The 19,449-nt window shown below is 49.6% G+C and overlaps 1 protein-coding gene across 1 annotated transcript in view; it reads right to left on the bottom strand.

The window, feature by feature from the left end:
* The window catches only part of LOC146782970 (uncharacterized), a 145,642-nt gene that overhangs the window by 51,687 nt on the left and 74,506 nt on the right, over positions 1 to 19,449 (bottom strand). Inside the window, exon 2 of the mRNA XM_085638102.1 lies at positions 16,500 to 16,620. Within this exon, the coding sequence (XP_085494228.1) occupies positions 16,500 to 16,614 (115 nt within the window). The 5' untranslated portion in view covers positions 16,615 to 16,620. The remainder of the gene's footprint in view (positions 1 to 16,499; positions 16,621 to 19,449) is intronic.

The following is a 19,449-nucleotide window of genomic DNA, read 5'->3' as shown; positions in this document are numbered from 1 at the left end:
GAAAGGCACTGAAGGATATCCCTGCAGGGATAACTGGAGGAAAAGAAAGGCACAGGAGGAGGGCCATATAGTGATACTGGGGGAGAGGCACAGAGGGATATCCCTGGTGAAAGAGGGCCACTGAGGGATTCCAGGGAGAAAGGGAAAGGCATAGAGGGATATCCCTGGTGGGGGAGTGGCACGCAGGGCTACCCGAGGGAAAGGGAAAAGCATAGAGAATGTATGACGTTAGAACGCATACATTTACAACGCATGCCTTTACAACGCAGATTTTACATCGCAACATCCTTTACAACGCATTCATTTACATCGCATGCTACTACATCGCATTTTAGAAAATACCTTTACAACGCATTCCATTACATCGCATTATACCTCTACAACACATACCATTACAGCGCATACTATTACCTTGCATTTAAGGTAAGTGTTGAATAGTGTAGGGGTAGAAATTACTATTCTGACTCCAGGGGGTCCAACAGTAGTGTAAGTGTTGGATAGTGTAGGGGTAAAAATTACTATTCTAACTCCAGTGGGTGCAACAGTAGGGTAAGTGTTGGATAGTGCAGGGGCACTATGCGTTGTAATAGTATGCATTGTAATGACATGCAATGTAATGCCTGCGTTGTAGTGACATGCGTTGTAATGGCATGCGTTGTAGTGACATGCAATGTAATGACTGCGTTGTAGTGACATGCGTTGTAAAGGACGTTGTGATATAATGGCTGCGTTGTAAATGTAGTGCGATGTATTGACTGCGTTGTAAAGGTTGTTTCCCAGCACAGAGGGATATCCCATTTAGAGGAGGGCCTAATAGGGATACCAGGGAGGAAGAGAAATTAACAGAGGGATATCCCTGGTAAAGAAGGGCCACAGAGGGATATCAGGGGAAATGGCAGGGCACAGAGGAATATTTCTGGTAGAGGAGGGCCACAGAAGGATACCAGGGGGAAGGGAAAGGCACGGAGGGATATACCTGGTGAAGGAGGGACATGGAGGGGTGCCAGGGGGGAAGGGAAAGCACAGTGTGATATCTCTTGTTGTGGAGGGTCACAGAGGGATACTAGGGGGAAGGGAAAGGCGTAGAGGGATATCCCTGGTGGAAGAGGGCCACAGAGGGATTACATGGGGAAAGGGAAAGGCACAGAGGGGTTTCCCTGGAGGAGGAGGGCCACGGAAGGATACCGGGGGGAAGGGAAAGGCAGAGAGGGATATTCCTAGTGGATGAGGGCCACTGAGGGATACCAGGGAGAAGGGAAAGGCACAGAGGGATATCCCTGGTGGAGAAGGGACACAGAAAGATACTAGAGGGGAGAGAAAAGCACAGAGGGATATCCCTGGTGGAGGAGGATACGCATGGATACTAGGGGGAAGGGAAATGTACAGAGGGATATCCCTGGTAGAGGAGGGCCACAGAGGGATTCCAGGGGGAAGGGAAAGTCACAGAAGGATATTCCTGGTGAAGGAGGGCCACAGAGTGATACCAGGGGGGAAAGGAAAGGCACAGATGGATATCCCTGGTAGAAGAGAGCCACAGAAGGATACCAGGGGGGTAGGGAAAGGCATAGAGGAATATCCCTGGGGAGGAGGAGCAAGGAAGGAAACCTGGGGGAAGCGAAAGCACAGAGGGATATTCCTGGTGGAGGAGGACCACAGAGAGATACCAGGAGGAAGGGAAAGGCACAGAGGGATATCCCTGGTAGAAGAGGGCCACAGAACGATACAGGGGGGTAGGGAAAGGCACAGAAGGATATTCCTGGTGGAGGAGGGCCAAGGAGGGAAACTTGGGGGGAAGGGAAAGCACAGAGGCATATTCCTGGTGGAGGAGGGCCACGGAGAGATACCAGGAGGAAGGAAAAGCACAGAGAGATATCCCTAGTGGAGAAGGGCCACAGAGGGTTTCCTTGGGGAAAGGGAAAGGCACAAATGGATAGCCATGGTGGAGGAGGGCCACGGAGCGGTACATGGGGGAAGGTAAAGGCACAGAGGGATATTCCTAGAGGATGAGGTCCACTGAGGGATCCCAGGGAGAAGGGAAAGGCACTGAAGGATATCCCTGCAGGGATAACTGGAGGAAAAGAAAGGCACAGAAGGAGGGCCATAGAGTGATACCGGGGGAAAGGCACAGAGGGATATCCCTGGTGAAAGAGGGCCACTGAGGGATTCCAGGGAGAAAGGGAAAGGCATGGAGGGATATCCCTGGTGGAGAAGGGACACAGAAAGATACTAGAGGGGAGAGAAAAGCACAGAGGGATATCCCTGGTGGAGGAGGATACGCAGGGATACTAGGGGGAAGGGAAATGTACAGAGGGATATCCCTGGTAGAGGAGGGCCACAGAGGGATTCCAGGGGGAAGGGAATGGCACAGAGGGATATCCCTGGTAGAGGAGGGTATCAGCGGGGCCGGCAGAGCAGGGGAGGTCTGCAGACGTGAGCGCGGATTTCCTAGACACTGAATTATTCAGTGGTTGAGCCCTCTGGCCACCGATGTAACATCCCCGTGACCCCGATTGGGTTGACTTCATTTGATCTACAGGTTCCACATTTTTTAGGGTGCTGTAAGGGTGGTCACTGTATTTATTAATTGTGTACCACCACCAAAAAGTGTGGATAGATCTCTTTTTAGGTCCTGAAGAATTGCCTTCTAATTGAAGTAGTGACAAGAAACATGTTGACCATAATTGCGCACAATCCTGTGACCTTATAACAGGGGTGCGCTAACTTTCACGTTTTTAATCAGGATAGTGGCCACAATCATTAAAATAGTTCTGGGTGGACCATTACATCCTGTTTTAACCTCACATCTACACTCTCCACATCTACACTCACTAGGGCCCTCACACGCACGGCACCTTACGGCAAAAGGAAAAAAATATCTCCGCCAAACGGTCCCCCAAGGGCGCCGATCGGGTATTGCAGCGCCGACCCGATTAGGAGCAGACCCGATGATGAGCATTACAACAAACAAATGATGGACGGAATGCTGACAATGCAGACATTCTCCCCCAGTCAAGAGATCTGGGTTAAATCCATCGTTCTGGGGTGGTGTAGTGGGCAAAAGAACGATGGATTTAACCCAGATCTCTTGACTGGGGGAGAATGTCTGCATTGTCAGCATTCCGTCCATCATTTGTTTGTTGTAACGCTTTTCGCCCTAAGTGGGATGGGTATTCCCAGACGTGGGACCCGTGCTCACTACGCCACTGAAGTCAAGCTATCCTGGCTGATGAAGGCTGATAGCCAGAAACCGGTCCTAGGATGCTTGATTCCGGTCCAGGGAAGACATGGCTCGGCAGTTCGGGCTGGACTGTTCCCATGAGGCACAGGGTCAAGACTGATTGGCATATGGCCATGTCTAAACTGGGGTGGTGTAGTGGGCAAAAGAACAATGGATTTAACCCAGATCTCTTGACTGGGGGAGAATGTCTGCATTGTCAGCATTCCGTCCATCATTTGTTTGTTGTAACGCTTTTCGCCCTAAGTGGGATGGGTATTCCCAGACGTGGGACCCGTGCTCACTACGCCACTGGAGTCAAGCTATCCTGGCTGATGAAGGCTGATAGCCAGAAACCGGTCCTAGGATGCTTGATTCCGGTCCAGGGAAGACATGGCTCGGCAGTTCGGGCTGGACTGTTCCCATGAGGCACAGGGTCAAGACTGATTTGCAAATGGCCATGTCTAAACTGGGGTGGTGTAGTGGGCAAAAGAACGATGGATTTAACCCAGATCTCTTGACTGGGGGAGAATGTCTGCATTGTCAGCATCCGTCCATCATTTGTTTGTTGTAACGCTTTTCGCCCTAAGTGGGATGGGTATTCCCAGACGTGGGACCCGTGCTCACTACGCCACTGGAGTCACGCTATCCTGGCTGATGAAGGCTGATAGCCAGAAACCGGTCCTAGGATGCTTGATTCCGGTCCAGGGAAGACATGGCTCGGCAGTTCGGGCTGGACTGTTCCCATGAGGCACAGGGTCAAGACTGATTTGCATATGGCCATGTCTAAACTGGGGTGGTGTAGTGGGCAAAAGAACGATGGATTTAACCCAGATCTCTTGACTGGGGGAGAATGTCTGCATTGTCAGCATTCCGTCCATCATTTGTTTGTTGTAACCCCGATGATGAAGCAAGACATCCCACTGCGGGGGGGGGGGTGAGGATCTCTTTTCCGAAAGGAAGACATTTTCCAAGTGTGTGGCCCATACACACCCACTGCACGTCAACCTACAGTGTTCAATAGGAACTGCATACCCTTCTGCTTATAGTCCCAAAGGGATACCAGGGGGGAGGGAAAGGCACAGAGGGATATCCTTGGTGGAAGCGGTCCATAGAGAGATACCAGGAGGAAGGAAAAGGCACAGAGGGATATTCCTGGTGGAGAAGGGCCACAGAGGGATACTAGGGGAGGGGAAAGCACAGAGGGATATTCCTAGTGGAGGAGGGCCACAGAGGTAAACCTGGGGGGGGGCAGCACAGAGAAATATTCCTGGTGGAGTAGGGCCGTGGAGGGAAACCTGTGGGGAAGGGAAAGCACAGAGGGATATTCCTGGTGGAGGTGGGTCACAGAGGGATATCAGGGTGACGGGAAAGGCACAGCGGGATATCTCTTGTGGAGGAGGGTCACAGAGGGATACCAGGGGAAGGTAAGGGCATATAGGGATATCCCTGGTAGAGGCGGGCCACAGAGGGATTCCAGGGGGAAAGAAAAGGGGCAGAGGGATTTAGGAGTGGAGGAGGGCCACGGAAGGATGTCCGAGGGAAGGGAAAGGCACAGAGGGATATTCCTGGTGGAGGAGGGCCACGGGGGATACTGGGGAGAAGGAAAGGCACAGAGGAATATCCCTGGTGGAGGAGTGCTATGCAGGCATTCTAGTGGGAAAGGGAATGCACAGAGGGATATCCCTTGTAGAGGAGGGCCACAGAGGGATACCAGGGGGAAGGGAAAGGCACAGAGGAATATCCCTGGTGGAGGAGTGCTATGCAGGGATTCTAGTGGGAAAGGGAATGCACAGAGGGATATCCCTTGTAGAGGGGGGCCACAGTGGGATACCAGGGGGAAGGGAAAGGCACAGAGAGATATCATTGGTGGAGGAGGTTCACAGAGGGATATCCCTTGTAGAGGAGGGCCACGAAGGGATACCAGGGGGAAAGGAAAGGCACAGAAGGATATCCTTGGTGGAGGAGGGCTATGAAAGGATACAGGGGTGGGATATTCACGGAGGGATATAGGGGTGGAGGAGGGCCACACAGGGATACCCAAGGGGAAGGTAAAGGCACAAAAGAGTACTCCTGGTGGAGAAGGGCCAGGGAGGGATGCCGGGGGAGAGGAAAGGCAGAGAGGAATATCCCTGGTGGAGGAGGGTCACAGAGGGATACCTGGGAGAAGGGAAAGGCACAGATGGATACAGGGGTAGAGGAGAGCCACAGAGGGATACTAGGGGGAAAGGGAAAGGCAGAGTGGAATATCCCTGGTGGAAGAGGGCCACGTAGGGATAAAAGGGGGAAGGGAAAGCACAGGGGGATATCCCTGATGGAGGAGGGTCACAAAAGGATACCAGGGGGAAGGAAATGGCACAGAAGGATATCCCTGGTGGAGGAGGGTCACAGATGGACACCAGGGGGAAGGGACATCACAGAGGGATATGCCTGGTGGAGAGGTGGAGAAGGCTACGCAGGGATACCTGGGAGAAGGGAAAGGCACAGAGGGATATCCCTGGTAGAGGACGGCCACCGAGGAAAACCAGGGGGAAAGGCATAGAGGGATACACCTGTGGATAAGGGCCTGGGAGGGAGGGGGGAGGGAAAGGAATACAGGAATACCCCTAGTAGAGAAGGGCCATGGAGGGATACCAGGGGGAAAGGCAAAGGCACAGAGGGATATTCCTAGTGGATGAGGGCCATGGAGGGATACCAGGGAGAAGGTAAAGGCTCAGAGGGATATTCCTGGTGGAGAAGGGCCTCAGAGAGATACTAAAGGGGAGGGGAAAACAGAGGGATATCCCTGGTGGAGGGGGCTATGCAGGGATACTAGGGGGAAAGGAAAAGGTACAGAGGGATATCCCCCGTAGAGGGGGGCCACACAGGGATTCCAGGGGTAAGTGAATGGCACAGAGGGATATCCCTGGTAGAGGAGGGCCACGGAGGGATACCAAGGGGAAGGGAAAGGCACGGAGGGCTATCCCTTGGGGAGGAGGGCCACAGAGGGATACCAGGGTGAAGAGCAAGGCACAGAGGAATGTCCTTGATGGAAGAGGGTCACAGAGGGATACAAGGAGTAAGGGAAAGGCACAGAGGGATATCCCTGGTTGCAAAAGGCCACAAAGGGATACTAGGGGGGAGAGGAAAGAACAGAGGGATATTCCTAGCGGAGGAGGGCCACAGAGGGAAACCGGGGTGCGGGGGGCACAGAGGTATATTCCTGGTAAAGTACGGCCACTGAGGGTAACCTGGGGGGGTGGAAAGCACAGAGTGATATTTCTAATGGAGGAGGGCTACGGCGGGAAACCTGGGGGGAAGGGAAAGCACAGAGGGATATCCTTGGTGGAGGAGGGTCACAGAGGGTTACCAAGGGGAAGGGGAAGTCACAGAGGGATAAAAGGGTGGAGGATGGCCACAGAAGGATACCAGGGGGAAGGGAAAGGCACAGAGGAAAATCCCTGGATGAAGAGGGTCACAGAAGGATACCTGGGGAAGGGAAAGGCACGGGGGGATATTCCTGATGGAGGAGGGCCATGGAGGGATACTGGGGTGAAGGAAAGACACAGAGGGATATCCATTGTGGAGGAGGGATACGCAGGTATAGTAGGGGGAAGTGGAATGCACAGAGGGATATCCTTTGTAGAGGAGGGCCACGGATGGATACCAGAGGGGAAGGGAAAGGCATAGACGGATATCCCTAGTGGAAGACAACCACGGAGGAATTCCAGAAGGAGGGATAGGCACAGAGGGATATAGGGGTGGAGGAGGGCCACAGAGTAATATCAGGGGAACGGAAAGGCACATAGGGATATCCGTTAGTGGAGGAGGGTCACAGAGGGATACCACCAGGTGTAGGGAAAGCACAGAGGACTATCCCTGGTTGAGCAGGGTCACATAGGGATACAAGGGGGAAGGGAAAGCACAGAGGTATATCCTTATTTGGGGAGGGTCACAGAGGGATACCAGGGGGAAGGGAAAGGCACAGAGGGATATCCTTGGCGGAGGAGTGCCACAGTGGGATACGAGGGGGAAGGGAAAGCACTGAGGAATTTCCCTGGTGGAGGAGGGCCACGGAGGGATACCGGTGCGTAGAGAAAGGCACAGAGGGATATCCTTGGTGGAGGAGGGCCATGGAGGGATACCAGGGGTGGGAAATTCACTGAGGGATAAAGTGGTGAAGGAGGGTCACACAGGAATACCCAAGGGAAATGAAAAGACACATAAGAGTACTCCTGGTGGAGGACAGCCCTAGAGGGATTCTGGGGGAAGGGAAAGGCAGAGGGAAATATACTTGGTGGAGTAGGGCCACAGAGGGATACGTTGGAGAAGGGAAAGGCACATAGGGATATAGGGGTGGATTAGGGCCACAGAGGGATACTAGGGGGATAGGGAAAGGCAGAGAGTGATATCCTTGGTGGAAGAGGGCCACAGAGGGATACAAGGTGGAAGGGAAAGCACAGAGGGATATCCCTGGTGGGGGAGGGTCACTGAGGGATACCAGGGGGAAGGGAATGGCACAGAGGGATATCCCTAGTGGGGGAGGGTCACGTAGGGATACCAGGGGAAAGGGAATGGTACAGAGGGAGATCCCTGGTGGTAGTTGGTCACAGAGGGATACCGGGGGAAGGGAAAGCACAGAGGGAAATCTCTGGTGGAGATGGCTACGCCGGGATACTCGGGGGAAGGGAAAGGCACAGAGGGATATCCCTGGTAGAGGACGGCTATGGAGGAAAACCAGGGAAAGGCACAGAGGGATATACCTGGTGGAAAAGGGCCATGGAGGGATACCGGGGGGAGGTAAAGGTATACAGGGATACCCTTAGTAGAGAAGGGCCAAGGAGGGATACCAGGGGGGTAGGGAAAAGAATACAGTGATATCCTTGGTGGAAGAGGGTTATGCAGAGATACCCGTGGGAAGGGTGAGGAATAGAGGGATATCCCTGATGGAGGCAGGCCATGGAAGATACCACTTGGGAAGGGAAAGGCACAGAGGGCTATCCCTGGTGGAGAAGGCCATGCAGGGATACACGAGGGAAAGGCTCAGAGGGATTTCCCTGGTGGAGGAGGGTCACAGAGGGATACCATGGGGAAAGGGAAAGGCACAGAGTAATATCTCTGGTGGACAGAGTGCTATCTGTGGTGGAGGAGGGCCACAGAAGGATACAAGTGAGGAAGGATGAAGCTCGGAGGGATGTCCGAGAAGAGCATGTAACAACAATTCAATCTTTAGAACTTCTGTTTTAAATCCATGGGAGTGGTGTGGCAGGATGCATCAGGTGGAGGCAGGCGCAGCCCGTGCAGGTAAGAGCGGTGGGGGGGTGGAGTCAACAGACGAGAACGAGGGAAACTAAAAAAAAAAAATAACCACTTACCTTGGGCTCGCTGTAACACTGAGTAGGTCTGTCGATTCCGTCCCACGCCCCACCGTTCCTTCCTGCATGGGCTGCACCTGGGTGGAGGAAGTTCATGGATGGCCAAAAGGGAGAAGCGTAGAAGGATACCCAGTGTGAGGGTGGAATAGTCTTTCATTCCTAAGAGCTGTAGTCTTCACTCTAGGGGGTGGCATCGAGGGATATCCAGATGGAGGAGGAGCACAGATGGATACCAGTGAAAAGGGGAGGGGCAAAGAAGGATCCCAGGGGTGAAAGGTGCTGAGAGACATCTCAGGGAAGATAGAATAATCACTAAACCTTTAGAGCTCCAGTCTTCAGTCTAGGGCGGGGGCACAGAGTGATACCACGGTTACTTCAGCAATGGCAATAGATTCCACTACATCTCTAGCTAATGAGGCATGTTCCTTAAATGTTCCTGTGACAAACAGCTACTTGCCACAGTCTAAAAGTGCAGCTGCAGCTCCTCAACACTTTACACCAGTCAGCACCAAACTGTGGTGCAGATTACATCCCACATTAGCACTTCTAGTGCTCGCTTTATACAATACGACCTCATGTGATGTTACACTTCTGCTGCCTGTGCACTGGCTGTTCTGTGTGAGGGTGAAATCTGCCCTGCTGCTGCCTGTGCACTGGCTGTTCTGTGTGAGGGTGAACCCTGTCCTACTGCTGCCTGTTCTGTGTGAGGGTGAAATCTGTCCTGTTGCTGCCTGTGCACTAACTTCTGTGTGAGGGTGAAACCTGCCCTGCTGCTGCTGTGCACTAACTGTTCTGTGTGAGGGTGAAACCTGTCTTGCTGCTGCCTGGGCTCTCACTGCTCTGTACCAAGGTGAAACCCACCCTGCTGCTGCCTCTGCACTAACTGCTCTGTGTGAGGGTGAAATCTGTTCTGCTGCTGCCTGGGATCTCACTGTTCTGTGTGAGGGTGAACCCCACTGTGCTGCTGCCTGTGCACTAATTGTTCTGTGTGAGGGTGAAACCTGTTCTGCTGCTGCCTGTGCACTAACTGTTCAGTGTGAAGGTGACCTGCTGCTGCCTGTGCACTAACTGTTCTGTGTGAAGGTGAAACCTGTTCTGCTGCTGCCTGGGATCTCACTGTACTGTGTGAGGGTGAAACCCGCCCTGCTGCTGCCTGTGCACTAATTGCTCTGTGTGAGGGTGAAACCTGTTCTGCTGCTGCCTGGAATCTCACTGTTCTGTGTGAGGGTTAAACCCGCCCTGCTGCTGCCTGTGCACTAACTGTTGTGTGTGAGGATAAAACTCGCCCTGCTACTGCTGCCTGTGCATTAACTGTTCTGTGTGAGGGTGGTACCTGCCCTGCTGATACTTGGGTTCTGCCTGAACAGTGTGAAAGTGAAAGCTGCTCTTCTGGTACCTGGGTTCTGCCTATTCAGTGTGAGGGTGAAGCCTACACTGCTGCCGCCTCTGCTCTGCCTGTTGTGTGTGAGGGTGCAAACTGCACCACTGCTGATGGTGAGAAAAGCTTGGACTGTTTCTTTCTGCCCCAAATCAGTTCTGTGCTAGAGGCATGCCTGCATTGCTGCTGATTTCCTGTCTGTGTTCTATTTTTAGGGAAAACAAGCATCAGAAATGTGGAAACCTACAATCAGCTGCTCAGCAACATCACCACAAGTCTGCAGAGTATTTTATGGGGGCTTTTAAGGGCAGACAAGGAGCCCTCACTCACTCACTTGTTTTCTATTCATTTCAGATCTCAACTCTAAACCCTTGAAGAGTCATGATAAGTTCATTGCCTTGAAAAAGCTCGTGGGGAGTATTTCCTCAAGGGAACCACGTGTCGGAGAGTATTCAGACAGCATTCTCTGGCATTCATTGAAGCAGCAAGGCATTCTAAGAAGAGGACGAGACATGGATGCAATGGGAGGTTTGGTCGCTGGCTCAGAGGGTTCTTCTCTTGTGCTCTTGGAGATGCGAGGCTTTTAGCTGTGCCCATTCCCCACCCTAGACACAGAGTATACGCACAGGTAATGACAGTAGCTGTGGTCCATCATCAGACCCTTTGTCTCTGTCTATTGCTCTATCAGGTCCAACCCCATAAACTCTACTGTGCAGTCCAGCAGAGCCTCCCACTGTGAGTGGGTTTGCCACCAGATTCATTCCTTTAGTAACACAGTAGATGAGAACGAGCTGGCTTAACCCGGGCACCATTGCGTATGGATCCGCTTCATGAGCATGATAAGGGAGAAGCCCAGTTAGGAACCATCGAGGATGTCACCTGCATAGACTAGGTCTGTAGGAGTCACCCTCGACTTCGATAGAGCTAGGCACCTCTTCTGCTGGGATAGCTTGAAAGCGTCCTCTGTTGTCGCTCTGAGTTCCAGTGGCCTGGGGTGATTTTCAGGTGTCCCTTGGCTTACACTTGAAAAGCCTTTAAGAACTCTGAATAGCCAATTGAAATTACACATTGAAATTAATAAAATGGTTAAACTTTCCATCATTTTGAAATATGCTCACCTCTTAATACCAGCAGAAGGGGTGTGGACTCTATCCGACTCCACACTCAAGTACACAAGAGCAGGTATGTCCAGGGTGTCCCTTAGGTTTTACTTTCACTCTGTACTGGGTATAAGCAAATGCAGCGGCATAACAAAACCTCAGCCCCCCCCCCCAGGAAGGTAAGGTGAGGGTGTCCCCATTACCCAGTTCCTTCCTGACTTGCTGCTTCTGAGTGTCATATTTCATTGCAGCTGGTCAGCCCAGGGGGCCACCCTTTGAGGTGAACAATGTGGGGGTCACTCCCCCTCACCCACACTGCAGCGGCTGTAGGTGACTCTGCTATGCCCCTCAGCAAATGATTCTACCTCTGTTTCAGGACTCACCCTAAGCTCAGTCTTTTCAGTAGGAGATTGGGGGGGGGCTTGAAATGCTGGCCTGTGAGGTTTCCTATCACTGTGAAGACCCGCCCTAATCATCACTTCCTGTCTGATTACTGGCATGGGCACCAGCAGAAGAGATCCACCAGTGAGGGCCATTGAGGAGTTAACTGCCAGGGGCGCCAGCAGAAGAGATCCACCAGTGGGGGCCATTGAGGAGTTAACTGCCATGGGCACCAGCAGAAGAGATCCAGCAGTGAGGGCCATTGCAGAGTTAACTGCCATGGGCACCAGCAAAAGAAATCCACCAGTGAGGGCCATTGCAGAGTTAACTGCCAGGGGCACCAGCAGAAGGGATCCACCAGTGAGGGCCATTAAGGAGTTAGAGGCACAACCTAGTTACCAATGATTCCACTCTAATCCCAGGGGTGAAAGGGAGTATCTTCCTGTGATTATCTATGCATTAATATTTCAGATGCTAAGCGCATCGCCAGCAAGCTACACATATTCTACCACCCCCCAGGCGATAGCTTGACTTCTATTGATGAGATAATGGAGATCATGGCTTCTAATGCCAACTCACAAGTTCATCATATCTTCTTGGGTGACTTCAACCTCCATTGGAACAACGCAAACAATCATATTGTAGGCTGTCTTAAAGAGTTTCTGTCAGAACAGGAGCTATCTCAATTCTGTGACAGCCCAATTCATAACAAGGGAGAGACATTGGACCTCATTATTGCAAAACCAAACATCGTCTTACTAGAATCCATCACCCCATGCGATTGGTCTGATCATTATTGCATCCTCTTCTCCATCATTAGCAAAGCTATTAAAAAAAGGGGCCAACCATCAAAAACAAGGCAATGGAAAAGGAACTTACAAAATATCAACCCCATCACCTGGGTAAACCGTTGTAACTCCGCTCTGAGCCCCATGATGGACATTACTAATGTACATGACCTCACAATCTTCTACAATGACTCGTTGCTCGACATACTGGACTCCACAGCACCCCTCCAGGAAAAAAACGTCTCCACTAAGATTTCCAAACCATGGTTCAACGAGCGCTTGAACGCGGAGCGTAGACACCTAAGAGTTGCAGCTCGTCTATGGAAATCGGCTCCTACCACTGATAATCTTGAGCACCTGAGAAGGTTAAGGAATTCTTACAATAGGAAGATTCTTAAGGCAAAGGCAGACTTTTTCAGAACTCAGCTGAATCAAGCTAGCAACCGGCCAAAAAACCTCTTTAAAATCGTCAAGCAACAATCATGCAATACACCTAACTCTATGGAATTAAACGACCTGGCCACACCTACCTGTGATGTGCTTGCCAATTTCTTACATGAAAAGACTAAGTCTATCAAGCTTGACATACAATCCAAGATAGCGCTACCACAAACTATGAGCCAAGATTCCAACTGTAGCGATTTATTCAAAGTACATTTTAATAATTCTGGGGAAGTCACAAAAAATAATTACTCTTGGCACACCTTCTCGCCAATCTCTCAACAAATTATAGACAACACTCTTCAAGCAATCAACCCCTCCAATCATTTCTCTGACCCCCTGCCCCCCGCCTTGTTCAAAATGTTAAAATCATCTATCCTACCACTATGGGCTAAAATTTTAAATGCCTCCCTGAGTCAAGTTGTCATTCCGGACTGCCTTAAAATAGGGCAGGTCACACCTATACTTAAGAAAGCTGACACCACTCCATTTCATCTAAACAACTACTGTCCTATAACCAACATCCCTACTTTGGCGAAACTATTGGAGAAATGTGTGCAAATTCAATTATGCAATCACATTGAGAATTATAACCTCCTAGATATTCACCAATCGGGCTTCCGTCAAGGTCACAGCACAGAATCTGCACTCACACACATTATGGACGACATCCTTAAAATACTTGACTGCAATGAATCATGCCTACTGATTCTTTTTGATCTGTCCTCCGCCTTTGATACGGTCAAGCATGACAACCTTCTGTCCCTATTGGAGCGAAGGATGGGTCTCTCGGGCACAGTGTTGCAATGGTTCTCCTCCTTCTTGAATAACAGAACTCAAAGAATCAAGATGAGGAATTCACTCCCGCAACCCTCTATGGTCACCCTCGGTGTTCCTCAAGGATCTGTCCTATCACCCATTCTTTTCAACCTCCTAATGGAGCCTTTGGCGAACGCTCTGAAATCAGCGAACATCCTATATCACCTGTACGCGGATGACACCCAGCTGTATCTGAAAATCACCTCGCCAGATGACTTCATTGCCCTCAACACTATTCTACTGAACACGCAAAGCTGGCTCACTAACAACCACCTCATGTTGAACACCCAAAAAAATGGAATTCATTCTCATCTCGCCATCGAGCCACAAACCAAAGCTAGACCTATGGTTAAAACACCTAACCTCCTTTGACTGTGTCCCCCTCATCATTGACTCAGCAAAATCCCCAGAAATCTCCATAGACAAACATCTGAATATGCAGTCGCACATCTCTATTGCCACCAAGGAAGCTAATCACAAACTGAGTATATTAAGGAAACTCAATCCCTTCCTCCCTCCGGCTGATCTAAAAATGGCAGTACAAGCCCTAGTGCTACCAAGATTAGACTACGGAAGCACCACCCTCTGTGGTCTCCCTAAATACAAGTTGGCTCCACTGAGAGCAGCACTGAATGCTGCGGCTAGACTGGTATCAGGAAACAAAAGAAATAGTGACATCTCACCAACACTGAAAGCCCTGAATTGGTTGCCTTACGAGGCAAGAATACACCTTAAAGTGGCCTGCATGTCATACAAAGCAATTCACAACAATACACCCAGTTACCTGGCTCTAAAGTTGGAAAGGTCTGGAGGCTGCAGACGACTTCGAAGTGCGAGCACTTTCCTTCTGAAACCTCAATCCTTCCATAAGAAGAGAACTGGCTGTAGAGCTTTCTCAGGGATCGCACCAAGGATCTGGAACTCTTACCTCCTGTAGTTCGTGGTATCACTTCCCTTACCGTCTTCAAAAAGGAAGTAAAAACACTACTAATGAACAAATGCATACCATAAGTCTGATTTCTATGATGTCACTGAGTCATCTTTATGATCGGAATACTTTTGCCTATCTCAGGTTGAATGGTTGAGTCCACTTTATGTATGACAAATATCACTACCGTTACAGTTCAATAACCGTATGTAGTGTAAAGCTTAGCTGGTGGTGGGTCTCTCTTGGTTTTATCTATACACCTCTTATCCATTGGGATACGATCGTGGTTATAATATGTATGTTTGCTAGCACACTCACCTAATGTTCTTTAACTGTATACTGTACTACGCCCTGCAGTTTCACAGTCCTCTATGTTTGTTAGTCATATATCTTTTATTCCTTTTGTACGAATTGACACTTTTGAATGTATGTATACCACCTCAACCATTTATGTTCTAATACTGTAAAGCGCTCTGATACCCTCGTGGGTCACATTCGCGCTATATAAAACTTTATAAATAAATAAATAAATAATAAATAAGTGATTGGGGTAGCACAATCTTCCCACGAGTAGCAAGGGAAGCATCTCACACAGCTACCATCAGTGATTGAGGGATTGACACTCCCGCCTCCATTAATTAAAGAAGATTCGCACTTCTTCCCCTATTATGTGAGTAAAATAAACCTAATGCTTGTTGAGCAAGATTCTGTCACCATAAGTTGAGCTAGAAATTACAAATTTACTAACATGAACTCTTGAAGGGTCCCACCGCTGCCACCATTCGTGTGCAGGGGATTCAACTTAGTGAGACTATTATAAAGTACACCGTATATCTACTGTTATCATTAGTGAGTAGGAACAATCAAAATCCTGCTACCATAATTAGTGAACAATCACAGCACTGCCACCAATAGTGAATAGGGCAGTCAACATTGAAACACTGTTATCTAGTATGGGATGCTGCCACTATTAGTGAGTAGGTGAATCACATTCATGCCACTGTAAGACACTGAGTGATTCCATTGTGGCTACTACTGAGTAGAGGAATCACAATCCTGACACTTCTCTTTGGTGAAGGATCCCATGGTCTGTGCTTAACTTGAGCCGGTGTTTGCAGGTGGCGCCCACCAGCACTTATATTTGGGGCAACACCCTTTTTTTTTTCTCTACACACTTTGCCCCAGAACAAGAAACAGAAAAAACACAAAAGTGAGGAAGAAGGAGGAAGAGAAAGATGGGAAAAAGTGACAAATGGAGAAAGTAGGAGCAAAAAAGAATGAACAGGAATGGGATTGATGGGCAGAGAGTACTGGGGGATGGATTAATGATGCATGAGGAAGAATCAAGACAACATGGCTTTGATATTTGGCATCATGACCTTCATGAGTGCCAGTGGCAGCTTTTGAAGAAAAGTTTGGGCCCCGGCACTTATTCTACAAATGAACCTACGCCCATAGGTGCTAATGTGTGTCTATGAATCATGATGATGATACTGTTTAATAGTGAGTACCATAGTGTAAACAATGTTGGTGAGCAGCAGATGTCACTGTTGATTTAACAAGTAGGAGAGGCCGCTTGGCTACCCAGATGAAGCGGCTCTCCAGTGGCCTTTACCACAGCATGACAGCATCCCTCTCCGGTCACTAGTGCTAGTATGTCTCATGACTGCACTCTGGGCTCCTGAGCTCTACGGCCAGCATCCAGACTTCAAGGGTAGAAGGAAAGCGATCCAGACTGTCCTGTGCACCCCTGTCCCACATTTCATTCCTTGTCACCTTCTCATAACAACTCTGCTTTCTCCAGGCGTCAAGGAACATAGGGCCTGGTTTATATCTTGGCAGACGGGTTACTCTGTCACAGCATTGACGGTTGTCCCATTCGTCGAGACATAAATCCCATAGGATATAATTGGAATCATATTTCCCTGAATGAGATATCCGTCCGCCGAGATCTAAATCAGGCCAGTAGACACCACTGGCTTCCAAGCATTTGTGGCTCATGTGGTGGAAGGGAGTAGGGTAAGGCCTGGGGGAGAGGACCCCGGGCTGGTGAAAGAGAGGCCATCATTCCGCAGCCTCAGAGTGGTGTAACTTACAGACACTGCAGTCATCGCAGCAGTCACATATGTCACTGCTCCAACTGCTGCCACGCATCACCGTGACCTGCGTGGATGTCATGGCGACAGGCTGGCTGACTTGCACCACATTCATGTTGACCTGCAGGAGATAAGAGGGTAAAATTGATTGAGGACAAAGACTGAATGTGTTTAGAGTGCAGCTCCTGGTATAATCACAGATATCCGCATAATCCTCTGGAACAAGAGTCAACATTTGAAACAAAAAAGGGGTCAGCTGAGGGAATTAATTGTACTGAGGACTGATCATAAACTGCCTCGGATGGAGATAACTTCCAGGATCCATTAATCATTCTATATCTGCACTTAAACATTAAATTTACATGGTGGTCAAACCAACACCGATCCACCATGAATTATTTTTTACAACCTCATGAAAACAATCAAGGAATAACTTTTCAATCAGAAGAAAAGTGATTTAAAAACATCTTTACTGCACTAATCTATGTTAAAAATCCATCCCCGAATTTGGAGGTCTACTTACTCTGCATGAAAGCGCCAAGCTGCAAATCTGCGACAATGTTCCACATACGTCTTAAACAAACCAAGATGTTTTTAGCATCTGCTTACTGTGAGCTGTGAGCCACACAAGGTCTTTCTGTGCCTTTGTTTTCCCTCCTGTGCTCAGAGGAGCTCAGATATGGCCCAGCAGATATGCGAGACCATGGCCTTGCGTCTGCAGCACGTTCCAGACCTTCAAACAAGGGCGGCTCCTCCTCTATGGCGGTTGAGCGTTGCCCCACTACTTTTAAGCAGTGCACTGCAAATTAAAGGAAACATGAAATTATAATAACTTAGAGTTATAATAATTTTGTGATTGCTTTACAGGCGGGGCTGCTCTGCTTTCGGAGCAAGGCAGGGGAGGATTGGTTTGCCCACTCCTAAGTGTGCAATGACTGTTTGGTCGGCGGACTCGGGTCGCCCAAACCAGTCATGCGCACTTTCTACATTCTCCGTGCAGGCTGCATTACATCCTGCGTGGAGAACATGCCCAAGCCCCCATTCCCTGGTTGAGATTCGAACCAGGATGCTCAAAACCAATCACAACGCTGCACTGCAACGTTGTGATTGCTCACGGGAGCCTGCGTGCTTACCAATCTCAACACTGCATTGTCTGCATGTTTACCAATCACTATGCTGCATTGCAGTGTTGTGATTGGTCAGGGGAGCCTGGCTGTGCTTCCTGTGCCTCAGTCCAACGAGGAGAGCAGGAGCAGAGACGCGGGACCCGGCACTCAAGGTAAGTGTTTATTTTATTATTATTATTATTTTACATTACGCACTGTTTCCCCCCTCGTCACGCACCCCAATCCCCGCCTCCAGGCGCCCGCAACCGCTAGCCACCCCCAACCACTGCCTTCAAATATTCCCCTTCCCTGTTACAACTATCGATTCAGTTTAAATACACTTCCAGATGCTAACTTGAAACATCCTATATTTCCACGAATATGTTCACCATGAGTTATTTACACATAAGCCTCAAGGACATTCATGTGATATGCATCACAAATATGGAATTTGTGAAAATTCAAAATGGATCCCACTGGCTTCAGTAGTCAGACTCACACATGCAGACTCTTCCTATCACACATACTACATGCACTCTGGGCATGCCCTCCACGAGCCCCTGTTTTCTGCGAGATTACCTTATGTAAGGTCATTTTGTCAATGGTAAACAATGATAAATGTAGCTTAAATTGTTTGATAATAATCCAATTTCACACACATGATGGAAAACGTCACAACCTTCTCGATGTTGCAAAGTATTTCTTTGAACTTTGTGCAGGTTGCAGGATATGAGTCATCGCTCACCACTGTTGTCTGTATACTCAAGCACATGGTGGGTCAAACTCATGAGGTCATTTCTAGAGCCGCAGCTAGAAGGAGGGATAAACACAAAGATTTGAACACCCTTGATTTTGGAGCACACCTCAGTGCCATCTAATCCTGTTGTTCTGGTGTCTACCCAGTATGCAGTTTTTGGTTTGTGTGAGCCGAGAAGCGCAAGGTGCATCAAACATGAGACCAGCACTGATTTCGATATCAATCAATCAATAAGGATTTATAAAACATGGCTAATTACTCGATAGGGTATCCAGGTGCTTGCAGGCCCCAGAGGCTTATTCGAACAGCCAGGTCTTGAGGGCCATTTGAAATTCCGGAAGTGAGGTGATGGTCCGGAAGTGAGGTGATGGTCCGGAGGTGCGTGGGGAGGCTGTTCCAGGTCTTTGCTGCGATGTAGGAAAAGGAGCATCCTCCACTTCTGGTTGATCGATGCAAAAGTATGGGGAAGTGAAAGGGAGAAGGAGTGTAGTGTTCTCGACAGTATGTGGCAGTTCAGGTGGTGGTTAATGTAGGTGGGTCCTTGGTTGTGTAGATCCTTGTGCGTGTGGGTCAGCAGCTTGAATTGGCATCTCTTCTGTACGGGGAGCCAGTGGAGTTGCCTGAGGTGAGGTGTGATGTGGGCTCATCAGGGAAGGCCGGGGATGAGTCTGGCTGCCGCGTTCTGCATGGTCTTAGGTATCTGTAGGAGGTGTGCTCGATTCCTACTTAGAAGGCGTTGCCATCGTCCAGTTGGCTGGTGATGAAGGCTTGCGTCACAGTGCATCTCGTGTAGGGGTAGCCACTTGAATATCTTACGTATCATGCTCAGAGTGAGGAAGCAGATGGAGGAGACGGCGTTGAGCTGTGATTTCATGGTGAGCTTGTTGTCAATGATGATTCTGAGGTTTCTGGTGTGGTTGGAGGGAGTGGGTGCGGGTCTGAGGCCTGATGGCCACCAGGGGTCGTTCCAATTGTTGCTGCTATTGCCAAAGATCAGTACTTCTGTCTTGTCTGTGTTCAGCTGCAGGCAGTTTTTCTTCATCCAGTCAGCGACGTTTGCCATGCATCTGTGGAAGTTGGTTCTGGT

This window comes from Triturus cristatus, chromosome 12 (genome assembly GCF_964204655.1).
Source record: "Triturus cristatus chromosome 12, aTriCri1.1, whole genome shotgun sequence".
In the NCBI taxonomy this organism is placed as follows: domain Eukaryota; kingdom Metazoa; phylum Chordata; class Amphibia; order Caudata; family Salamandridae; genus Triturus; species Triturus cristatus.
This window is presented reverse-complemented; position numbering and strand designations above follow the sequence as displayed.